This window comes from Apium graveolens, chromosome 5 (genome assembly GCF_009905375.1).
Source record: "Apium graveolens cultivar Ventura chromosome 5, ASM990537v1, whole genome shotgun sequence".
NCBI classification, from domain to species: Eukaryota; Viridiplantae; Streptophyta; class Magnoliopsida; order Apiales; family Apiaceae; genus Apium; species Apium graveolens.
The window spans coordinates 316,068,912-316,094,557 of NC_133651.1; the positions used below are offsets into that span (position 1 = coordinate 316,068,912).

Sequence of the window (25,646 nt, forward strand, 5' to 3'; positions counted from 1 at the left end):
TATGTTTGTGTTATGTTTCAAGTAATGTATCTGATGAACTTTTCTATTTGAGGACATAGCATGTAATTCTCATGAATGAAATTGCAATAAAAGCTCAAATTAAGGAGCACACAAACATTAAAGCTCACAAAACTTAACATTCGTAGATGTTTGAGTATTATCTCATTTTGTGAAGAAGACATGTGTGCAATACTATGTGCAAATATCTCTAAATATCTTTCACAACTAGGCTCCCTATTTCCTAGTAATTCACACATGGGAAACACATCATCATATTTTTCTAATTCAGAACAACCCTTTTCCATAATTGTCCCAGGTAATCTACACCAATACCTATTAAAACCTCCAAATTCACCTACTTTCTTCACCATTGAAGTTATTTCAATCAAACTAATTAAGTCCACATCACAGTTATCAATGGAATCAACAGTCCCATTCACATAACACAATGATTTTTCTTTCATCCCTCCCCTATGAACTAGTTTTATAGTGAAATCATCCTTATTTGCATATTTCATCAAAATCCCTAAATAATCATACAATTATGCTAACAAAACATGTCAAACTATACGAATAACCAAGATAATGATAAAAACCCTAATTTTGGAACCGCATTTGACGAAAATGCATAATAATCACTAATACACATACAACAAAAAATATACGTAGGAACACGCATTTTAACAGCTAAAACAACATCAACATTCCCATTTTTTTGGGAACACACATATAGGTGCTCTAAAACACACTAAAACCCTAGGAATGAAGTCGTACCTTTTGTAAAGAGGAGTTTGTCGTGATTTGTACATTTCAACATCCTCCTTAAGCCTACATACCAAATTATTTTGAGGAGATTCTGGTTTAGAATTGAACTGTAAAAAATGAAAATGATGATCGCTATTAGGGTATTTGACTAAAAAGGAAATGGAGGGAATAAATCAAACCCTTTCAATCAGCATCTTTTTAGTTACTTAATAAAAATAATATTGAAAAAAATAACGGCGGTAGACAACGCATAATGTAAATTAGGCGTCCATTTGTCTAACTTTTTAATTTTGGCCATCAAAATGTAAATGTAAAATAATCCGGTCACCAAAATGCAATTTTGTCTAAAAGTTTTAGAAAAGAGTCAGATATAAAGATGCGTTGAGTAAACAAAAGAGGAATTTGTAGTCGTGTAGACTCGCGAGAGAGAGAGACTTGAGAGAGATTGAGAGAGAGAGACTCGAGAGAGAGATTGATAAATTGATGGCAGGCTGGGTATTGTTGGAAGCGGCGCTGCCATTGGGAATAATAGCAGGTATGCTTTGCATAGCCGGTAACGCCCAGTACTTCATTCACAAAGCCGCTCATGGTCGGGTACGCCTCTCTCCTCCTAGTTCTAGATCCCTATGTTACTACTTTATTTTACAATTGATTCAATTAATTCAATTAATAGAATCTGTAATTATAATTTTAATAATTATTGTTGGTTGGGGTTGTGAATTACAGCCCAAGCACATAGGCAATGATATGTGGGACGTTGCTATGGAACGTCGTGACAAGAAACTGATCTCCCCTTCCACCGATTAGATCGTCCCCGCCCGATCGCGAGGTAATTTTGTAATTTAGTCATTTAATTGAGTATGATGTTTGTTTTATTTGAAATGTTTTAATTGTATTGATGCTGGATTGAGGTTTAAAATGCTGTCCGGTGACTTTACTGATACTTTCTGTGACTCCCTAGTTATGCTGACTGTTTAATCATCTGTTTAATCATCGCTCCCGATTAACGAGGGAACTATCTACTTATGAGTTGGGTGTAGGTGTAGGGGAAAATGCTGTCCGGTGACTTTACTGATAACTCTCTAGTTATGCTGATTGCTTAGTTGCCTCTCCCGAATAACAAAGGGCTTTAGAAACTTTCTAGTTATGAAATATGATTTATGTGTAGAACCAACGGGAATGCTTGGTCACAATTTCAAATTCTTTGTTTTTGATGGTGACACAATGAAACTTGAAACTGCGTGCATCTGTGTATGTAGAATCTTTAATATTTATGCTTATCTTAGTTGTTGGTTAAGTGTATGCATGACGAAAAGGGGCATTGGAAATTTGGAATGGTGTCAACTTCTAAATGTTTAGGCAATAAAAAGGAATCAAAGAATATTGAGACAATCATGAATTCATGGAGTTTCTCTTATCTGATCTGCGTGTATACGCTAAACAAATTCAGAGAGGCCGAGTCAAGTTTTGCTTGAGCTGAGGCAAACCTAATTTTTTTTTAATGAACCAAGCTGAGCCAAGACTTCTAATTGAACGAAAAGAAAGACTGGCTCGATAATAAACGAGTGGAACACAAGATTGATCGCGAATAATTCGAGCCAAGCTAGAGTTTATATATATTTTACTCAAGTCCAATTCATAAAATAACTCACATGACTCACTATCTCACGCCCAAGTCACATCCTGTATTCACATGATTTATACCCAATCGATCAATTCACATGTACTTCTTTTCTTTTATAACAAAGATGAAACCAATCATATCTTAGATTTTTGAAAAATGCACATATGCGTGTAGATGTTGAAGTTGGATAAGACTAAAGTCTAAAAATGATTTTAATTTGATTAATATTGGTGCAACACATTGGGCGGTAACAATAGGTTATCCTTTCTTACCTTCATTTTTCATCATCAATTCATGAAGATGGTAAAATTGCTGGATTGAGTTAAAAATAGTGGCGAGATAAGGCACATTATATGTTTGTAGAAGAGGGGCACATTATATGTTTGTAGAAGAGGGCATGGAAGGAACAAGACTTATTATGTACAGAGAAAAAGTATACAAAAAGATACAAAGGAACGAATTATCATTACTATTCCTTAGTGACCAAATTGCCAGAAATACATTTTTATCTTTTGCACTTCTAGTCAATTAATATTGCAACCATTTTATATCCTTTTAACTTCCACATATGTTAAAGAAGGTGGTTGAAGTGACTTTCATCAAGTCTTCAATTATGTATCCGTGTTTGGTATGTCCTTGGTGAAGATGTGAATCTCGATTAAGTCATGCCTTTTATTAGTTTACAATTCACTTTTTATTTAATTTATGTTTTGTTTAATTTGTCGTCAACATCACGCACATTAAGTAGGTTATGATGGGGAATGAATATAAAATGGATGTTTTTTTATAATTAATAAAAAGTTACTTATATTTAGTAGAAATTAGATGTATATACATATATATACTTAATTTGTGTGGCATTGCCGCGTTGGTTCATTTGGTTATGTTTGAGGGTTTTTTATTGCTAACGCAAGTCATGTAACCCCCACATATAATGGTAGACTTCAATATTGAGATATTGTTTATCAAATTGAGTTGAAAACCTTTTGTGAAGTGATTCTGCGGATGAATCACTCAAGTCTATCTTTTATCGGTTTTGTAATATTATTGTTCATTTCTGTTCGTTGTCCTATACCAATCGGTATTAGCAAGATTTTTAGGAAGTTAGTTTTTTGAGGTATTGTTCGCCCAGATTGTTCATTTACTCATTTAGTAGTCACTATTCATCATATTATGGTAGACTTGAATATTGAGATATTGTTTATCAAATTGAGTTGAAAAACCCTTAGTGCAGTGATCCTGCGGATGAATTTCCCAAGTCTTATCTTTTATCAGTTTTTCATTTTATTGTTCATTTCTCTTCGTTGTCCTTGCCGATCGTCGGTATTAGCAAGATTTTTAGGAAGTTACTCCCTCCATCCCAAATTGTTTTTCCCATTTTGACTTTCTGTACGCTTCATGGTAAGCGATTGACTACTAATTTACGTTTAATTTATAAGATCAAACATATTCATGAGTGATTTTGTTGGATTCGTATTTATGAGTACTTTAATACAATGAAGTTTTTATATTTAATACTAATACGATATTAAAGATATTAACAATAAAAAATGTGCATTGGCAAACGTGTTTAACACAAAGAGGAAACGTTTTTAGGGACGGAGGGAGTACTTTTTTGAGGTACAGTTTTCCCAGATTGTTCATCTACTCATTTAGTGTTCACTATTCATCATATCTTTTACAAACACTCATTTTACCATCATCTCCATTCTAAATTACAAAAGCTCTATATTGCAAACCCTAAAACCACCAGGTTGACTCACATCCGAGTTAACTCATCGACTCGCCCATTCAAGATACCTAATATCTGGTTAACCCTACATCCCTAAATTATAATCCGTTCTACATCAGGGTATCTGCGGTACCGTGGTCTGTTCTTTTTAGAACCGGTGTTTTTTGTGGTAGAAAAAAGGAACTTTTTAACAAAGTATACAGTTGAAGGGTTTCTCTTTGATAACAGAACTTGAATTTACTAACTCAGTGGCCAACTCATTTAATTAAGCCAAATATGCTGCTTTCTCATCCAATATCACTCGTAGTTAACTAATCAAATAGGTTTAGTAGGATCCTGCAGGAAGATACATCAATTATAATTAGAATGCAATATACATTTGTTATGCTGGTTATTGTTGTTGACTTCATTTAGTTGATGCAGGAGTCTTAGGTGTGTGTCTGAATAAAGTGAACTCAATTAGCTGCAGGGGAGTCCTCATTTCTTTCTGGCCGGGCGACTATGGAATTGATGTTATCCTGCAACTTTACTTGATGAAATTGATGTCTAATATTTGATTGAATGCAAAGGATCTTGTGTAATTGTAACATTTTAAGTCGTGGCGGACTTAATCGGAGACTGATGCATCAAAACTTTATTAAAGAATCTTGGTTTTTTTTTTGTTTTTTATTTGAGAAATAATGATGGTGGTCGTATAGTTGTCTGAGTTTCACCGCAACATAACACCCTAAATTGCAATTCTCTCGTGTGCAGCCTATTAATCTCGGCTTTTGTGTTCTCGTTGTATGTATTCGAGTTTAATTATTAAACGGGTTGTGTTGAAGAAAATCTAACCGGTTATTATGTTCTGTCGCATGTATTTGAGTTTATTTATTAAACCGGCTGTGTCGAAGAATGTAACCCGATCCGTAACCCAAAATTGCAAATTAAAATAGTCATTGCACGAGTCAAAGCAATAATTGGAGATGTTTGGGGTACAAGTCCAGATGAGTAAGCCATGTTGTCCAAGTAATTCCTGGCATAGCGAGTACAACTGTACCTTCACATTCATGACCCTGAGCAGCAGATGAGATGGCCATAAATTGTTTCTTTCCCCTTTATTTCCTTGAATTGTTTCTTTCTCTTTATTTCATCTTCGGTGGCACTGGTACACTGCTTCTGTCTTACTGTTCAATTATAACTGTGTAGCCAGTAGGCCCTTAAGCATCTTAAAAACCTGACCAGTTCATTCTTTGCTAGCAGCTCCCCTTGTGGGATTTCTTCTTGTTTGTGGCTCTCATTTCACTTGTTAGTTGTTAGTAAAGTCTGAGTGATAAGAAGATACTTTGTGGATTTGGCTCCACCCTATCTTGAAAAGATTATAATCTTCAGCAACTAGTTTACTTTGGCGATACCACGATTTAGGGCCGGAGACGGGGTTAAGACGCGTGGCAATACCCGTGAAAAACAAGACTCCAACTATGGATATAATTTTAGTTGGTGGAAAGAGTTAAGGGCCTCCGACGCCTATAAATAGAAGCTTCTTCGGTCTCTACTAGGCGCAAAATTTTTACGACTGTAATACGCTAGACTAGATCTTGGTCGTTTGTTCAGATCATTCACACAGAATTTGATCTCCGAAGGATCAACCTAGAAATCGACTATTCCTCGTTCATAAGATTATTTTCGGAATCGTAAATATGGCTTAAACCATCTCCAGGCTTCTGCAATTTTTTGTCATTTGTTTAGGTGTGGAATCAGGAATCCATTAAAGACCTTTCTAAAAATAATGCCTTTAAATATCTGCAATTCACCTCAGACAACATAATCATAAATGAATGCAGATATCCATGACTTGATACATGTCTGATTCTGACAAGGGAATTCATGCAGTTTCACTAGATACATGTACAATACACATTAGATATTGCAGAACAGCTTCCTACAACAAATATAAGTGCCCTTTTACAGCAGTTTTACTACTCTCAATGATTCTTGTAAAGGGCATTGTGTTATTTATTTATTTTTTGTAGCACAACTGTGATTGAACTTATCAATATGTTAGTGGAGCCTCTTGCAGTATCAATTATTAGCCATTGCCCTCACATTATCACTATAAAATTGAAACTAGTGTGTAGTGTGTGGTGTGTGTGTACATATATTTTCTGTAAACAAGGAATACAGAAGGAAAGGAATACAAAGGTTGGTAGGTTCCCTTCTGTCATTCACATACAAACACATGTGGGAGAATCCATATCGTGGCTTCGACAAAGAACACCAAACAACAAAATATTAAATGAATATTCCAGACTAACTAGAAAACATCAAAACATACCTACTTCTTCCTTAACAAGGGGGATTCTTACTATAATACTTCTATGCAATATTAATTATAACTTCTAATTTGCAGGCCTAGCAAAGTACTGATGTTCAATTATTAAGAGGCTAAAACGGAAAAAAATGTGGCCAGGAAAAAATATAGCAACATTCATGAAGAAGATTAATAGGGCTAAGCGGAAAATTTCAGAGCACCGCTTCTATGCAGTAAGAAATCTTTAGTTCTAGCAGCCCCTAATTTTGACTCTGATGCTTGTTTGAAGTTTTGTTCTGGCAGCTGACTTCCACTAGCATTCCAGAAATGCATTAGGCCTATTCTGTACACAAGTGGCCAGTCACATGCACAACTTTATGGCATGAACTATGGTAGCAAGTCATGGGCTTTTACTGCTGGTGTAATCTGCCATGACTTTCTTTTTTTGGCTAAATAATTTGCCGTTGTCACATCAAAACAGCAATCAAATTTCAACATAAGCAGCTTACTGAAGTCTGTATGTATCAAATACATGTTACCCTGATCAATCTCTTGGTGCATGTAACACCGCACTAAATAATAAATTAGGTAGTCCGCTAGCCTTAATTGATGGTCTAAGCCTAAGAAAATTGGATCAGTAGGCTCACTTCACGTCATTTACACCTTGGGATTTGTCAAAATGTTCTAGCATGCTTTCTCGATACACCAATAAGTTCTTACCAGTATTAGTGTACCGACTACGGATGCATATGCATAATGAGGTTCTGCAGTCACTAACCAAAGGCCTAACTAGTTGTTCTAATTTTCAGTGCATTAGTCTCAAATAGCGTATCATCATGAAGCCTATCCATTATAAATGAAGAACCTTGCCTACACAGGAGCTAATTAGGAGTGCATCCACATAATAAAGCTTTATTAAATGGTAACCATGCTACAATTAACATATATAGAAAGGATTCTTTGAGAACTTTATTTCTTGTCAAAGGGACAACAAATTAATCACAGACTGAATTACACTTGCACTACAGCCTACATGCACACCACACTATGAATCATGAAAGAATTGAGTATTTTTTATCAATGAAAATTACAGATTATGTTACCCACACTACCACCACAAAAAGAGGCAAGATCAGAAGAATACCTAATTGCATTAATCGAAGATGAATATGAATGGTAGAAGAGAGGGGTCAGGTTGTACAATACAAACAGAAGAATTCAGGGCATGTACTCAGTCTCAAGGGTAGGTTGTGTTCGTGTCACCATTGCTGCTGGTGCTTTAGTACTTCCAATTGATGCCATATGCAAAGCTTCCCCAACCTCTGCAGCCTTTTCCATTTTTTGCATTCTCTTCTTCCGTCGATACCTCCGCAACCATAGTATCAGTATTCCTAGCAAAGACAAAAGCACGAATCCACCAACCACTGAGCCAACTATTATCCAAACCTTGGAATTATCATCATCCTTCTCCTTATCTCTATGTTTAGGTCTCGGGGGCATATTAGATGGTCTAGGAGATACTGGTGCAGGGGGAGGGGCAGTGGACTTGGCAACGATAGAGAAATGCCCCTGTTGGACTGTAGAACATCTATTTCTCGAAACCACATTGCTAAAGTTAACACCACCATGCAAATCAAACGAAACACACTTAGGAACTGACCCATCCGGTGCTAATATTACATCTGGAAACTCTACAGACATCGGTCGTCCAGATGCCAAAATATCCAACTCTTGCAAATGTTTCGCTGATAAATTAGTAGCATCGTAAGCAAGAAGACCCACAACCGGAGCTAAATAAATATACCCCGGTAAAGGATAATACGTCGCAGACCAATTACCCAAATTTCGATACACCAAAACAAGCCTCTCAACATAAGGCTGCTCAATAATCCCAGGATAAAGTGTAAACTCTTTAAACCCCTCAAGAACACCTCTAATCCTTAAACTACCACTCCTCAGCCTCATTGCAGAAATACGAATCCCCGACAAGTTTGAGGGAGGGATCCCATCATACGGTACCCCAGTTCTCGGACGAACAAAGGCCCGAAATGCATAATCTTGAATAAGTTCATCTAAAGCCTCCTGAGCAGAAGACTGAGCTCTAAGTCTTGGCAAACTAAAAAAGAAGCACAATAACACCAACAGAAGCATCTCCAGACTCGAAACAAGAAGCCCCATTGATGCTTCAAACTCCCTAAATCAACACAATATACACTACAATAAGCAAAAAAACAGTACTTTTACATTCTTGAAAATACCCAGATCCACAAAAACTAAGCAAGCAAGCAGAAATAAATAAATAAAGACACATCTATAAATTAAAGTTAAGACCTTTAAAAAAACCCAATTGTTAATATTCTAAAGAGACAAAAATAAGCAACATTATGGATTAAAAGTGATGCAAGAAAAGTTTATGCAACGGACCAAAAAGAATAATTCAAGAAAAGCAAAAAAAGACCTGTGAATTGTAATGAAGGGGTGTTACTTGAGACCCAGATGAGCTGGAAAGTGTGGGAGATAGATGAGCATTTTTGCAGCCGACAAATAATCAAGAAAAGGGTCAGAAGTGGTAGAGAGTAGTGAGAGTGAAATTAGAGAAATGTGTGTGTGTAAAATGGAGGGAGAGATGGTAGTTGTTGTGGTTTTTGCGGAGGGGATAAGTGAAAGAGGGAGAGAGAGGAGAGAGAGAGAGAGATGAGAGAGAGAGAGAGAGAGAGTCCAGAGAGGAGGCCACAACTAGAGAGAAAGAGACCAGAGTGTGACAGAGGTGCAATCCTCTCTAATTATTGTCTTGTTTTTATTTATTTTATTAACTTTTATCACTTGGGTCATCGAGTTTTTAAAAATCGGAAATCGAAATTAATCGATTGAAATATTATATTAATTATGATTATTTGAGTTGGAGATTAGAAAAAGTTATTGATATTTTAGAATAGATTAAAAAATTGAATGGGTCAATATTTTTAATAAGGAATTATTTGATTGAATTGAAAATTAAAAGATTTAGACTCCATCCTGCATTTCTCCTATTTAGCTTAACTTAGTAATTATTTATCTTTTCTATTTTTATTAGATCATTTTCCATTTATAGTTTAATTAAGATTTCTAATTTTGTTTATTAAACCCGTATTAGAAACATACTTACATACTTACTTACTACTCCTGTTTTTGATACGATTCGAACTCTTCATATGTCCAGTAATTGAAATGAGGGAGATACCGTTATATGGACGATCATGTAAGTTTTTCTTGAAAAAAGCAATTTTCTTTTTGATGTATATTTCGGAAATTTTTATACATTAAAATGTTTGAAATGATTGTTGTAGAGGATGTGAGCTAAAATGATCGGTTAAAATTATATAAAAATAATTTTCTCGTTAAAAAGCCAGTAATTCAAGTCACTAAATAATTCCAAAATTTTGGAATTTCAGATCCAATTTAAAATCTACTCCCTCCGTCCCCTCAATTCTTTACATTGGGGGACGGGACTCGACACACACTTTAATGTTCTTATTGAATTTAGTTGCATAATTTTTTTTAAATTTTTTTTTCTTCTAAATAAAAATATAATGTTCAAATGTTTATAAAAAAAAGAAAATTTTAAAAATAAATTACAGAAATATACTTTATAATTGCCTTAAAATGTCTGTCAAGCATGTGAAAAAAACTGTAAAGAAATGAGTGGAACGGAGTTGGTATATTTCAATGATAGATTCTCCTTGACTATTTCAGTTGTGTGTTTATTGAAATGAGAATGTGATGTTTCAAAAGCCCAGTACACAAACTTGTGTTCATTCACAGTTTAAGTGTCAGCTTGGTGTCATCTGCAGCAATGCCAACAGGAAAAGCAGTAGCCATGGTGCTGTTAACAATCGAAAGTGAACGCGAAGCTGACTGCGAATCCATATGCATTTTGAAGGATGACTGAGCTGCTGCAGCTGCTGATAAGGAGCTTGGTTGATCAGCAAAGTGAACAGGCACCTTAATGTAACCACCCTTTGGATCACACAAGTTTCCATGTCTCTGAGCTGCTTCTGCTGATGAGTGTGGTTGCTGGAATAATCCGCGCTGCATTTCTACTCTGTCCTTCTCCTGCCCTGTTACATTCATCTGATTGAGTTGCGATTTTAGGAAGGGAATGTCAAAAGTAAACGCGGTGGAGGATGATCCTGATGATAGTACTCCTGGTGGATACTGCTTTGCTTGTGAAGAGGATGTTACATTGCTGTTACTGCTGCTGCTGATCATCATTGCTCCACCGTACCTATCACTTGCATCGTGATTCTTATTTGCTGGACTGATTGTGCCTTGATTCTTGGAACTTAATCTACTACTAAAACTTGAAAATCCCATGCTCCATGGAGATGATGTGGTTCCAATGGCTGTGATTGCGTTCTCTTTTGCTTTTGATCTGGAGTGACAGCTCTCTACGTCTCGTAAGGGAGGTACTTGAATACAAGATGTTGCTGTAAACTTGGATGCATGTTTCCCTATAGTGCACACACTGTCAACCAACTGATGGTTATTTAATGTACAGCTTTCTAATCCCAGATCCAAAGTACCAGGTTTGTTGGTACCATGGTGTTTTTTCCTTCGCCTTCTACTTGCTTTGTCACTTCCGTTTAAATTATCCTTATCATATGATCTTTCATCAAGGTTGGGAGCACAGATAGGAGAACGAGGCACTCCGATTTCATTATAGTTTCTCTCTTTTCTATCATGATCAGCATTAGGCCACTTGTCTTTTAAAAGGTCATTTCTTGGGTTTTTGACAGTGTGCTTCCCGTTATGGTACAGGTCGACTGCTTTCTGATCAGAGGATGGATTGGTCATGATCTCGGTTTCCCAACCACTCAGGGCAGAGTCGCGTACCTGACGAACTTTGTCTTGAGTGCCTTCCAGCTTCTGTCTGGCCACCATTTGTGCTGTCGGTCCTAAATCTTTAACAAACGACATTAAGCTTTTAATGTAGCTAAGATCGTTCTGATTCACCTAATTAGAGAAAGTAGAAGGCACATGATCAGTCTATGAATTATGCATGACTGTAGTATTATGTATGATTACTGAAATGAAACAAAAACAAACTTAATGTCTTACAAGCAGAAATTGTCTTGGATCAGCATACAAGTGTGCAAGTCTCGAACGACTAGTATTGGCAAAAAGCATTTCAGGAGCACAGGTGCTACGTCTATCTGGTATATCAAGATTCGATCCAGTATCATCTGGAGCACCTAATAAGAAGATCTCAAATGTTGAGAGTCTGAAATTTTGTGCGAGCTAAATAAGATTTTTCAGGATTAAGCTAAGTTTAAGCTTAAAAGAAAATTATAGTAATGGAAACTAGAGTAAATAGGATTCACAAGGTGCTAATTGATAAGCAGAATCTTATGATACATCCTCAGAGAGCAGCCATAAGGAAAATAGGCAGAACTTAATAATAACGAAAGGCATAATAATGTAGCCTTATGATATAGTTCTTCTTCATCACCAAAGGTACCATGCAGTGAAGAAGAACTATTATGCTACTTTAGAAAGTGCCAGAACCTTACCCGAGAATAAATCATACTGATCACGACGACCACCTGTCCTAGCAGCTAAAGAGATTCCTCGCAGTTTTCTCCTGGGAGTTGATGAATGGTTCCGTTTTTGCTTGGTAGATATGTCATTAGTCACACTGACAGTTTTGAAATTTGCACTAGTTCTAGCATTTGAGTTGAAGGCACACTCCTTTGCTTTGCCCTGACACCTCCTTCCAGATCTTCTTCTAGTATCCAAGAATTCTGATTCAAAGTTTTCCGGATCAGTCTTCAGAACATAAAAAACCTTCTGCGCTAGTTCATCCATAGCACGACCCTGTACATTATCAGACGTTACCTTTTCTCAGATTGCTTAAGCAAATAATGACTTGTTACACATGATATATGTTTCCAAATAGTTTGAGAGAACTGATCGTTAAGCATACTGCATACCTGTCTGTAATATGTGGTTCCCGGAGAATTATAAGACATTGCATTCCCAGATATCAAAAATACATCATGCTGCATGGACATCAACAATAAGATGATATCTAGATGTTCTGTAATATGTGAGCAATTGTGAAGAAATGGAGCAAACCTCAAATTGTTCAAATGTTGCATACATTCCTTCATGTAGTTTAGCCCTCATTGTGCCAAAGTCCATGGGTTCTTTAATAATTTTGTGGTAATCTCCGACCTTAAAGAAATACAACACCTTGTCCTATTCAAAATTAGATAAGAGATAATCTATCATAAATTATGTGATTGATGATGAGCTTTGCAACAGAAAAACAAACCTTTTCGGGATCAACTGGTTCTGCAAATATTTCATACGTGTCTCTCCTAATATCATATAGAGAGTACAATTAGAGAACACAGATTTGCAATGATTATGAAACCATCATTCAGATGTTTCTTTCATCATCTAAATGTAGTTCCTGCTACTGTTTTAAATAGTGTAAACATCTGAAGGTCCTGAACATTACTGGAGATAATAGCAGGAGAAAACTTGCCTTTGCAGCACATCAAGAATTAATTCTAGTGTTTGCTTTTCTGGCATAATATCAGCAGAAAATGGTTGGCCTAAAAGATACGTCGCCCAATTAAATACAGTGTAGAAAAATATACAAGAATACCATTAATATGGAGAAGATGAATGAAATAGATTCTTTAGTATTAGCATGAATAAAAATTAAACTGTGCAAGTTGCATAGTCTTTTTTTCTCGGGGTTTCTTGAGCCTTGGCACCAACTAGTTAACCGGATACTAGGAATAAGTTGAACTTCGATATGATCATATCTCGTGTTACTATGGATGTTTAAAGCTCATATTGAAGTTTTAGTTGAATGGAGTATCGAAATCTTGGCTCAAGGTAAATGTTGGACTCACCTCTACTTGCTGATGACTGGTTTTCTTGATTTGGCTTTTCTTTTCCCTGCACACAAGATTTCAGCCTAAATGTATGTTCAAAACTCACATAATGAATGCCTGAAAATGTAAAATTTGACCATCATATATTGTTTTAGTCCATGAAAGTTGCACACAGTAACATTGGTTTTCATACATTCTATCTAAGGAAAAAGAATCTGTGAAACACTATTAACATTACAAGGTATTATCATGATCTCAAACGAATTCGTATTGAAAAGATCCTGGACAGTTGTAATTTCTCTAATTTCATAACACAGAAAATACAATAAATACCTGTAAGGAGCTCTAGTAGTAAACAAGAAATAAAAAAAGTAAATAGGTGAGGCAAACCTGTTTAGTTTTAGAGGAATCAGAATCATCAACTGCTGTGTCTAGGTGTTTTCTCTTAATCTTGGCTCTTGTCCTGGAAGGTGGACCATTCTCCTCTCCGTTACTGCATTCGTGTAGCTCCTTGGCATTTAGACGTGGTTCAGAAGCCTCATTCCGCCATGCATCCTGCCTGCAGGTTCCTCCTCCTTTTACTTCCATCTTTCAGCCCTTCTGATATCGACAAATTTTTTTTGTCACATCCTAATTAAGTAGATAGAAGCATAAATGTACCTACAAACACAAGTACAGAAAGCTTAGCTTGCTCAAAATGCTATATGTATGGCCTCTACCACTGGAAACATATATTACATATTTATTACTATGCACATTATTGGAGGATTCTTTACTTGGTAAGGGAAATGCAACATCATAAACTCAATATCTGCATCAAAATGCAATCTTTTAATTTCATTTTCTTCCTTCTATGTCAAATTGTTGTGTCACAGGGACACTCAGATATTACCATAATTACTTTGATTCCAAACAAAGTACTGATTTTGAAATACTATTCATAGACTATGATATAAGCTTTCTTTTGGGGGTAGATCATGCCATTACTACAAACTTTACTGCAATCATTGGGGCCTTGAAGGTGTCTCTACAAAAATTTAATTTAATCAATCTTAAAATCACCATTGCCTCCTTTGAATTCGTTTTGCAAGAAGCTCTGTTCTCCTCATAATTGCCACTCAATCCCTATTATCAGAGGTAAGACGTAGGCTTTCTATATAACGGGGTTCACTAGTATCAAATATATACCTCTGAAGCATTGGAGCATGCCTAGCAAGATAAATTGCAAGCTCTTCAGCAGATTCACATCCATCATATCCAACGTACTTGACAACTTTAAGGTGCTGATGACAACGTATTGCATCATCTTGAGCATAGTCCGGGGCTGAAATTTGCCTCGTCACTCCTGGCTTGCAGTAACACATTATCTGCATGCCATGCCAACTTCAGAGAGAAAAGTGCATCAATTTAACAAGTTCAAAAAGTAGAACACAGAAATAGAAATTGATGACTGTGCTGCGTGCCAGAAGAAAATTGTAATGTAGAATTTATGACATACAGAAGGTGCTCGAGTACAGGAAATCCACAGGTTGATCCTAGTAAAGCTCAGGGTTTTTTCAGAAGTGCGGTTCATAGAATACTTGTATAGGAGCAAAAGTTTTAGATAGGACACTGTAAAGATCAAGAACAATGGGTATCAAATTTTTGATGTACATGTATTTGGGAGGAATAAAATTCATACCATCCTTAGCTTTCATTCTTTGTACACATAATTCATACTTTGAGTTTTCAAATGAGCATTTAACTAAAACATTTGTTCATGGTGATTCTGAGAGATCATCTCAGAATAATTAGGCTTATAAAATGAGTATCTTTTATGACATATCTCGAGCAGATGTCTTTCCTGAAGAGCTACCAGGTTTGCCACCAACCATAAATCTTTTAGCAAATTCTAGAGCAGGAATCGAACCAATAATTTCGGAAAACAAGAGATAAATCGCACCCCCACGGTGAGCTATATCTAATCGCGCTCACCTCTTTTTGTTTTAAGGGAGCGTGTGAGTGAGAATTCGAACTCATGATCTTGTCGCAACAGAGAATACATCAAACCTTACCCTGCTGTTTCTACAATACCTTCAACCAGATTAAACTAAGTAGCTTTTTAGAAGCTAGATCTGCCAGTATCACCAGAAGAAATCTAGATCTTAGACTGTTTTTCTTCAAATAAACAGAGGAATCTAGATCTGCAAGCCTCGGCCTTACTAGATTGCAAGCATACGACCAGATTTCTTAGAATTACCTACGGTATTCTCTTCTTAATGAGATGCAGGAGGAAAACAGACATGTAAACTTTGCATATATACCCGAATAATCAAATATTCTGGCATTTAACTAGTACTGAAAGTGCCCAATACATGCAAATCCAATTGTCTTGCTCCTTTTGCTATTAACATTAATCCATACATATAGATCTTATATAACCAGTTCTAATTTCAACCACTGAGGCATCATTAAACGACTGATTTAGTTGATGATAGATCTACAACTCAACAATGTACAGCTGCTGCATCCATCCCACTTCATACAAAGTTAGCTCTAAAAGAGTAAGCTGAGATAGAGAATTATCCATCCAGCCATAGAGAAAACCGCAAATATGTGAACCCAGAACAAGATAGCAGCTGCCTCCTTCCCACAACCTCTTAGATTTGCGACAGCACCTGCAAAGAAAGAGATGCCATTAGTTAACCACGTCATCATAATCCCCGGAAGCACTGCTATTAACAACCGGATTTGTAGTTATTATTTTTGATTCTACTCGACGACTCGAAGCTAGCTAATTTCATGCAAACATATTGTTAACATGAGCAAATGAAGGGAAAAAATAACTGCACTAATTTTGAGAGTTGAACATAAATAATTACTAGAAACTTAAATAAGCAAATACACAGATATTTTGGTATAAGATTTTCTGACGTCATCTATGCAAACTGAAGTTTTTTTGAAGTCATCTATGCAAACCAACAGAAATATGAAGGGCCCTCGTAAAACTTAAAATATGGGGTCTTGGAGGAAAAACAACGATATTTTACTAAAAAAATGTTTTTAAAAAATATATAAACATATGTAATGAACAAAAGTTTATATTCGTAAAATATACTAAAAACATAGCAAGATTTGTACTATCTATACAATATTATTATAATACTAAAGGTAAAAGGTATCTATACAATATTATTATAATATTAAAGCTAAAAGGTTGGTAGTCAGGCAATTAGTAAATAGTATGTAGGTTGGTCAACGGGCGATAGAAGGATAACAATTTTTTTGGGATGGACTAAAATAATAATAGAAATCTTGCCTTTTAAAACAAGATCTTAAATAATAACATTATGAATAGGTTCCTTTTGCGAGCCGGATACAAAGAATAAAAAATATAAGTGTTTTATTAAGATCTTAAATCTTAAAGTATAATATATGCATGTCAATTGGAATTTTATACTACTTTCAATCAGATCACTCATGAATGAGATTGCTTTTACCAGAAAGCACAGATGTTGGCATTGTGTGCTGGAGAAGAAGGACGAATTTAAACATCTTATCACCAGGTGGTAGAAAGCCAAGCTTGTCAGCCAATGTTACAATGCCAAGTCCGGTTGGGGGAACCAGAACAAGTCGCCCAAATATTATAGCAGCAGTTGTCTTAAGACCGAGCTTTGAACTGCCAGGTCCTGTATGTAAACCAACAAGCACTCTTGTAGATTAGACCCAGTTTCCCAGCCAAAGAAGTTAGTAACCACAAACAAAGAGGTTAAAAAGGAAAAGACGCATTTAATATCCCGCAGGTGCCAAGGAGCATTTAGAAAAGTGCAATCTTAGAGAGCATTTGTCAATGCAAATTATTTTGGACCGCCCGGTATCAAGTTAAAGACATTTTAAAGAATCAAAAGATTACGTACCATCAACAAGGTTTCCTCCTAGGGCCAATAAAATGCATGGTATCATAGCCTCCCTGACAATTGAACATAACATAAGATTCTTGAACATAACATTTATATTCTTCTCAGCTATAATTTATATAATATAATACTCATGCAGTACAAATGTTCATCTGTCACAATACATAGGTTGTATAAGTAGAAAATTGATCAAAATTAAGCAGCCATCTACTGGATGCGTGAAATTACGCAGCAATAATTAGTAATCTATAAAATTACGTGTCTGCACAAATTGCCAAAAACGAAAAAACACATGGAAAATTTGAATATGTTGCACACTTGACATAATAGTCTATTAAAACATGTCAAAATAGAGCAAGCCTACCCAAGTATTAGGCAGCTGTCTGTGAAGAAGTAAAGCGGAGCATCAGGTGTGAAGATCAGTCCCTTCAAAAATGGTACAGTTCCTATTCCCATGGCTAGTACCTGTATCAAACACAGAGATAACTAGTCAGAAGAAAGAAAAAAACCAGATTTTGGCTTCCGTTGTAGGTGGGGTTCTAGCTGCCACACGGGTGGAAACATGTCAATTATTAAAGTTGTGGACTTGCCTCAGTTTGGCAACAAATGTGCTTGCAATATTGAGGTTTACATTGCTGACTTTGGTTCTTGGGTCACTTGGTTTATGGTTGGACAAAGTCTTCTGTTGCAACTAACTTTGTGTTGTTTTTCACATTAAACATGAATAGGTTTCTTCAGCTTCGAATATGTGACCCAAGTTTCATATGGGATCACTGGTTTATACAAAGTGGTGGGGCCTTAGGGGTGTTTAACTGAAAAGAAGTGCTGTAGTATTATGTGATACAACTCACAGGACAATCACTAATTTGTTTTTGGTCGGACTAGCAGCAAGACTAATAATTTTTAACAGGGTGGTGAGTTCTTGGTTCATTTTCAGGAGCAGGATGGAATCTTTTGTGTTCACCATATTCCACAATCCACATACCACATGTAGCTGATGTGGTTTGATTTTCTTATTGGAAATTACGTTTATCACTGTTCTACTGAAGGGCCTGAGAAAGCAAAGGACAGTTTATTTGGAGTTGGATGACACTGCCAGCTTCTTCACATGAGAAGGCCAAGTGCCACAATGTGCCCAGAGTCTGTGATCAGACTCCTAGTGCGAATAAGGATAGCTTTATTGGGAGAGCAAATGCAAAGCTTCTTATTCCCAAGCTGCCAAGCATATAACGTACTAGAGTATTTTCAATCTATGTTACTTGGACTCGGCTAGAAGTATCCGACATGGACAAGTGTCCAAGTATCGGACTCGGTAACATTTTGAAAAATATACATGTTTCTAGCCTAAGATAAATGTCCAAGTCCGAGTGTCGAGTGTCCGACACGGGTACTCGAAGGTAAAATGAAGAGTCCGAGTAACATAGTTTTCAATTCAAAATTACAGAAGCAATTTTCAGTTTCTATCACTTTTGAACTTACAGAAGCAATGATAGGAGGCTGAAGGATTTGCTTGAGCTTTAACTTCTCATAAAGAAAATGTAGTAAGCTTTTAACCTGCAGAATAGAGCTTATCATGAATAAATATATTGACAAAGCAAACGACATTTTTAAGAATGATATAGTAAGGTAAAACCAGCTAAGAGTATAGTGCACTCTTTATCTTCATAAGCTTGTGTAATTACTAATTAATGCTTCACCAACTAGCAAGGCAAAATTTTATAATCAATTAAGGCAAAGGCACTCATTATCAATTTGACCAGGTGCAATATTTACAAGTGAAAATGTAGCAATTTTGAACAAATACCGAACTGGAAATGACACACTTCGAACACACACAAAAATCGTAAGGATGAGCAAATTTATGCAAAAAGGCTTAATTCTTGACTTAAAAACAAAATCCATCTCAGTTTATCCCCTATAAAACTCATGTTTATATATATATATATATATATGTATATTACGTACACTTTCAACTATTTTTCACCGTTTCTAGTTTTTTAAGAAAGATAAAATGTGTGTTTACTCGAGTTTGAAATTGCGATTTAAAACCAATACTTGCACTATTTGTGACTTTAAACCTTTCGCAACACCGAGAGGTTGTATATTGTACCAACATGAATAATATAATTAACTCTGACCTTTCCCCTCGTCGAAGCATTTGAATCTGCAAATTCAGATTCTTCTAAAAGCAATGGCACCTGCTCTGGAGAACTTTCCCTGGCAGGGGTCTTTAGGGGAAGAGCACGTTCTTCCACGTCAAAGGTCCCTTCTGGAGGAGGTGCCAACATTTGGAATACATAGGTATAGAGGACAATTGCGCCAACCTATACACATAAAACAAAATGTAAAGTTACTTCTCAGATTAGGAAAATATAAGCTTTTATAAAGTCTACATAATAATGATCCTTCCTGTACAAAAAAAGGTATACATAATGACGGCTCAACATGTGCCTACATCTTGTACAATTATCCCATTTCCAGATGAAACATAACAAGACAAACCTCACATCTGCAGCATATACTTGCAACCCCCTTCTCCAGCCAAGAAGTACAAGTTAAGTCTTGATAAATAAATATCCTTCGGATCGGAGAATTTTATTCATTTATCGAGGTTAAAATTTTCCCTATTATGTTGGTAGCGGAAATAATTATTCATTTATCGAGGTTCTGCTGCATATTGTAATTAACTAATCACCCATAAGTTACCAATATATCCACTTAGACACAAAAGTATATGCAATATTCTCTTTAATGAGAATGTCTAAGATATTATACACACACACATACATATAAATAAATATATTAATGTATGTAATGAACAACTATATTATTAGCAAAACTTAGCTTAACGAATACCCCTCTCCTCTTGGTAATAAGAGGTTAAGGGTTCAAGCCTCAATAGATTGCATGTGCGCATAAGTCTTTATATATCTGCAATTGACTCTAACCTTAAAAAAAGAGCTACTTTTATTATTTGAAATTACTAGTGTAGCATGTGGCCAGAAAAAATTGAATACCAAAAGTGAGAAGAGTGATGTTGGATCACAAACATTCCGTACAGGAACAGCAATACTTACGTCATCACATTAAGCCTAAATAAAGTAAAGGACGGTAACTCGTATATTACGACACAAAATTTAAGTCTGCTGCATTATTTTATTTAAGAAGGGAACAAGTTGGATACACTGATGATAAAAAAGGGAGCCTAACAGAGTCTTGTAACCTACCCATTGGCCAAATGATATGTAAGCATTCCCATCTCGAGCACATTGATCTGAGTCACCAAAGGGGTTTGATTTATCCCGACATAGAGCAGCAATCAAAACAAGAGGCACGTTCCCAATATTCCCTGTATACGAATCAATTTTAAAATCACGGAACATATCAGAATCACGTGACGTTTGAGTTTGGAGAAAGAAAAGTAATAGCTTACCATCATAATCTAAAAACAGATATAGTAATTATCATGATTATATAGGTAGACAAATATATTGAGCATGATAAAAAGAGTTTGAGAGTGATGTAACATACATTGAAACCTCTACAAGTTAATATTGTTGGGACCGCAAAATTTTAACAATTTATAGAGGCATCATAAATTGAAATATTACCATTTATTATTTAAGAGGGATTGTAATAAAATTAACAAATACTTCATTTCTTGAAACTAATGTTGATGATTGAAGATGATTTGGTGCCTTGGAATGTAAAGCACTTGTCGCATAAAAACTCTTTACCAATATTTGGTGCAATTTAATAAACAGGAGGGGAGATTTTAGATACCGTTAAAAAACTTAAAAAAGAGCCATAAAAAGATTTAAGTTTAAAGAAATCAAATATCTATAGAACCACGTCTTATTAAATAGTTTTAGATTTATTTCTATTTTTCAAAAACTATTATTTTCAAATATTCAAGGGAATGTATATTTGATATAGTAGACTGTTTAAAATATTATCGTCTCATTAAAATTTGATAACTTCATTGGGCTAAGTAGGACTACTGGAAATTATCAACTTGAAAAGGTTATTAATTTATCCAGTATTACTCTATGGAGGTTTTACTGTATACTTTTACCTGAATGTTTATCGACTAACCCAAGAAAACTGCTCTAGTTTGCTACAAGTAAATGTGAGCAGATATATCTTAGTGGAAAAAAACTATGTATATAGAGACATATTTCACAAGTGATACACGGATTCTAGTCCCACGACTAGTTGCAATTTACAAAAATTTTGTCGAATTAAACCCTGTGAGAAAATAATATATCCTGAACTATTGCATTACTTTTTACTTCGAGTGAGGGGGACTTTTCGATGCCACCCTTTCCCATAGATTTGAAGTTCAATTTGTTGCTAAAAAATTAAACGAGACACCAAAGTACAGAGGAATAAAGTAATGATGCATAGCCACAATGTAGTAATAAAAATAACTACTACGAAATAAGGTAAGAACTTGGCATATACATGGTAATAACTCGTTTGTACAACCTGATTTGTTATAAAACTATAAAAAATTAATTGGTAGTACTGGAATAGTACAAAAACGATGCAAGTACAATATTTCACCACTACATTTTAGTATCTTACCAATTCCAATCTGTATAATAGTGAATTTGAAAAAAGGGTACGGTGGCTGAATGACGGTAGCAACAAGTAAGCCTATCAGGGAGCCTGATATTGTGGCAAGAATAACATTGAAAGGAATAAACCACCTGTAAAATAATAGAGCAATATATGTAAAAATGAAATATGTAATGATGTCACAGCAACACTTACTCGTAAACGGGCATGAATATAGTGTTGTATGGAGTTTATTTGAATGCACTGATATACAACTATAGAAAAATGTACATACGAGCCCATATCAAAGAAGCACACAAACACTTAACTCTCTCCCTCCATTTATGTCACGCATAATATTTTTTCTATATATTATAAAAGCTAATTTGAATCATTTATTATGCAAACTATAAACAGTTTAATACATTATTATAGATATAATCTATGTACTTTGTCAAATAAGGCTCTTTAAGAGTTTTACTAAAAATAATGATCGAATGATACACAATATTTAGAGTTTTAAGACTTCCTCCAGTCCTTGTATCTTACAGAGGTGATCACCTAGATTGAACTGGAAGGAGTGCTTTTTGCAAAATGTAAATTCATCACACAGTTGTTTTCAGTATAAAAGTTTATATATAGAATATAATAAACATTCAACAACAGTTGCAAGTCATAATATAATTTAATAGCAAGAATCAAATATATATGATTATATTTAAAGCACATGTTTTTTACGGGGAACTAAGCATATTCTATATTTGAGGTAATGACAGTATTTATTTCCTACCATTCCAGCATTTTCTCCCAAGTGATTGCTTGTCCAAGTTGAGAGAAGATTAGGCACGGCAGGAGAAGTGAAAAGACCAACTGCATTATGTAGATGGAATCAATCAGCATTAACAAAGCAATGTCACATATAACAAATTATCAACAGAAAAGATGCAACTTGTTCAAGAGAGATTCTCAAGAGTAGAGAAAACTTAATATGCAAAATTTGCAAAATTTATAATCAATCACTTTGACAAGCTGTAAAACCAAAGCATATTATATCATATACCACTATAACCATTTTTTACCAACAAACGTCACAACAGCACATAGTAAATACCAATAAAGAGGGCCGCAGTTAAAAAATTAATTACAACAGCATATTACCCCATTAAGAAGCTTCCTTCCGCTTGCAGGCAAGATATTAACATACTTGGAAGCCATAAGAAATCCCATGAAGCACATAGTAAACACTTTCGCAATAGGCAAAACCGCAATCTTAATACTCCCGAGCAAAGATTCCCCCCCTTGAGTTTCCACCAACACCTCCGAAAGAAATCTCCCCAACATTTTCAGATACAACCAAAAAAACCACTCAAATTTCCCGAAAAATCACCCTTCACTCAAAACCCTCAAAATCACCAACAAAACTGAGATTATGAGCAGCTCAAAACCCCAGCTCCAAAATCAAGAATCCCAAAAGCTCTACCTTTTTACCTCAATTTCGTAATCTTTTAAAAGGGGTTTCAAATATCAGATTCTGCAACATAACCCAGAAACCAATTTCACTAAAGATCACTAAAAAGCATTAAAGATTCAAACTTTATCAACAAAATCACAAGAACATAAAAAGTTAACAATAAAAAATATAAAATTGAAAAGAGAAAAAGATAGCTTACCAAGCAAACAAAGGCATCAAGAACAAAAAAGGGGCAAGCGTAAGCTACTTGGTTTTGTGTATTTTCCACTTAAAAAAGAACCACATCAAACATATACATACATGTGTTGTATGTATATATGTGTTCTTTCGTTTGTGTTTGATGTGTATATGTACCGACAAAGATATTACACACGATTCTTTGTATGTCTTTGTATCTAATGTTAAATACTCCCCTCGCTTTCCGATTCTTGATCCAACAACTATTGTTTCTAGTGTTTTCTTCCTTAATTCCTTCTCTTTTTCTTAATATTCTTTGAGAACAAATGTGGGTCCCAATGTTTTAATATTAAATATTTTAAAAATGCTAACTTTTGGATAAATAAAAAAATTAAAAATAATTATGTGTGATTTTAATTGTAGCCTAATAAATAGCAAATTTTTAAAAGTAGATTAGCTCAAACGAGTACTTGATAAAAAGTCTCTATCGTTCGTATAACATTTTTTACGTAATATCAAAAAGATAGAAAGTTTATCAATTCAGATTTAAATGAGTATTTTTATATTTTCAATATTTGCAAATGAATTCGATTAACTCGAATTTTGAAGAACAATCAAGTAAAATCGATTTTCAAGTATTATGACATTAATAAATAATATTTATTTTTAATTATTTCAGGATAAAATTAGAATTTAGAACTTTGATTTTATTTCATATTCAAACAAAAAAATTTAAAAGCAATCAAGTTATAAATGCCCGAAGAAGAACATACAATATTAAATTACAAATAAATAAATAAAAAGTAGTGCGACATTAATATTTTTGGAAAATTTTATGAGATGCTTACATTTTTCATAAGTAAAATGTTAAAGTGTCCAAATTTGTATCCAAAATAACTTAAAATGACACTTATCATGTACTAATTAGTTAACAATATCAATTAAAATATTCATTACTACCACGTCACCTATAACGGGTCATTTAAAATTAATTTTTTACCCAATTTGGGAATTTTAACCCTACTATTTACATAAATATAAACCAACTAGAGCACGATTGGATAACTCAAGTCATTAAAAGTTTAACATGTGTCATCTCAGATTTTGTGTTCGATCCTTGCTGATCTCGAGAATTTGTGAGAATATATACTTATTTTTAAGATTACAAGTCATATTTGTCAAAAAAAAATATAAACCAACTAAAAAGCGAGAGGCACATGTTTGGTTGGAAAGATAGAAGAATAAATTATTTAGTTTATTATTTAGTTTATTATTTAGTTTCACTTTTATATATGATATATTATTTAATTAATTGAAAATGATTGACTGGACATAATCTTTGGTCAATCAAGCTCAATCAATTATTTAGTTATTTCTACGCAACTGATAGCAATGTGAACTGATAATATGAACAAAAAATAATTCCCATACATCATATTCACACTAATTATTATATTGTCATCACCTGATTGAGGATTGACAAAAATAAAAAAGGGTATTTAGGGCATTTTAACTCAAAAATTATTTAGTTATCTTTTTAATTTTAAAATAATAAATGATAAACAATAAATTTGTGCTCAAATTTAACATGCTGCAGATTCTAAATAAGAAATAGGTTACACTATAAAAAAGAAGTGAACCCTTTACTTGCAATTATAAAAATCCATAATCTTTATTAATTGATTTAATATCAGTTAATCAGAGAGATTAATAGGGAATTTTTCGAACACCCGCACCAGTAAACATGTAACAACCAACGTCGCCTAATTGTAACAAGTACCCCGCCGAGTTTTAGAACACTGCTAAATATATATAGGAGAGCACCATAACTGATCTAAATAGCCAAGCTATGTGCTAAACACTTGAGGCTGTCATGTGTTTTGTTCAGGATGATGATCTTCAGTGACAGCTTGGAATGTCTTTGCTCTTGGCGACAACCATAAGAGAAACTGCATCTTAACAGGGTCTAACATGCCATAAAACCAATGTATTTGTTGAGCAAGAAGCTCTGTTCTCCTCAAAATTGCCACTCAATCACTATTATCAGAAAATAAACCTCTTGTTATGCCCAAAAATTGGTATAAACAATATTCAGATTAAGATTGATAAAATAAGCAAAATCGAAGGAAAAGCGCTTAAATCAAGGAAAAGATAAGATTAACTTTCCATAAAACGAAGGTGCGCCCTTAGAACGCGCCCCGTTGTTTGAATAACTGATTGGCGGTTATGGGTGTCAGGCCTTAA

At 34.7% G+C, this 25,646-nt stretch overlaps 4 protein-coding genes and 1 long non-coding RNA gene across 7 annotated transcripts in view; 1 reads left to right on the top strand and 4 right to left on the bottom strand.

The window, feature by feature from the left end:
• Window positions 1-25,646, bottom strand: part of LOC141659540 (protein RETICULATA-RELATED 3, chloroplastic-like) — a 91,082-nt gene that overhangs the window by 36,599 nt on the left and 28,837 nt on the right. The window lies entirely within an intron of this gene.
• LOC141659534 (uncharacterized) lies at window positions 1,160-4,766 on the top strand. Its single transcript, XR_012549781.1, has 3 exons — window positions 1,160-1,359; window positions 1,492-1,594; window positions 4,545-4,766. It is a non-coding gene; the product is annotated as an uncharacterized LOC141659534 (long non-coding RNA).
• Window positions 7,357-9,185, bottom strand: LOC141659535 (uncharacterized). 2 transcript variants are annotated; one of them, XM_074466452.1, is made up of 2 exons: window positions 8,870-9,185; window positions 7,357-8,625 (listed from the first exon to the last, which is right to left on the bottom strand). In XM_074466452.1, exon 2 carries the CDS (start codon window positions 8,587-8,589, stop codon window positions 7,630-7,632), a length of 960 nt encoding a protein of 319 aa, XP_074322553.1. In that variant the 5' UTR covers window positions 8,590-8,625; window positions 8,870-9,185; the 3' UTR covers window positions 7,357-7,629. The 2 variants fall into 2 exon arrangements, with proteins under 2 accessions (XP_074322553.1, XP_074322552.1); XM_074466451.1 differs by having other exon boundaries at window positions 7,357-8,605; window positions 8,870-9,184.
• LOC141723319 (uncharacterized) lies at window positions 10,090-13,948 on the bottom strand. 2 transcript variants are annotated; one of them, XM_074525113.1, is made up of 8 exons: window positions 13,689-13,948; window positions 13,317-13,415; window positions 12,725-13,010; window positions 12,526-12,624; window positions 12,381-12,449; window positions 11,961-12,264; window positions 11,509-11,642; window positions 10,090-11,403 (listed from the first exon to the last, which is right to left on the bottom strand). In XM_074525113.1, exons 4-8 carry the CDS (start codon window positions 12,589-12,591, stop codon window positions 10,207-10,209), a joined length of 1,770 nt encoding a protein of 589 aa, XP_074381214.1. In that variant the 5' UTR covers window positions 12,592-12,624; window positions 12,725-13,010; window positions 13,317-13,415; window positions 13,689-13,948; the 3' UTR covers window positions 10,090-10,206. The 2 variants fall into 2 exon arrangements, with proteins under 2 accessions (XP_074381214.1, XP_074381215.1); XM_074525114.1 differs by lacking the exons at window positions 12,725-13,010; window positions 13,317-13,415; window positions 13,689-13,948 and having other exon boundaries at window positions 12,526-12,644.
• LOC141659536 (protein PIN-LIKES 6) lies at window positions 15,571-23,670 on the bottom strand. The gene is made up of 11 exons (XM_074466453.1): window positions 23,425-23,670; window positions 22,913-23,285; window positions 22,545-22,624; window positions 21,782-21,906; window positions 20,422-20,543; window positions 19,333-19,518; window positions 18,674-18,748; window positions 17,559-17,659; window positions 17,195-17,247; window positions 16,778-16,966; window positions 15,571-15,955 (listed from the first exon to the last, which is right to left on the bottom strand). Exons 2-11 carry the CDS (start codon window positions 23,093-23,095, stop codon window positions 15,834-15,836), a joined length of 1,236 nt encoding a protein of 411 aa, XP_074322554.1. The 5' UTR covers window positions 23,096-23,285; window positions 23,425-23,670; the 3' UTR covers window positions 15,571-15,833.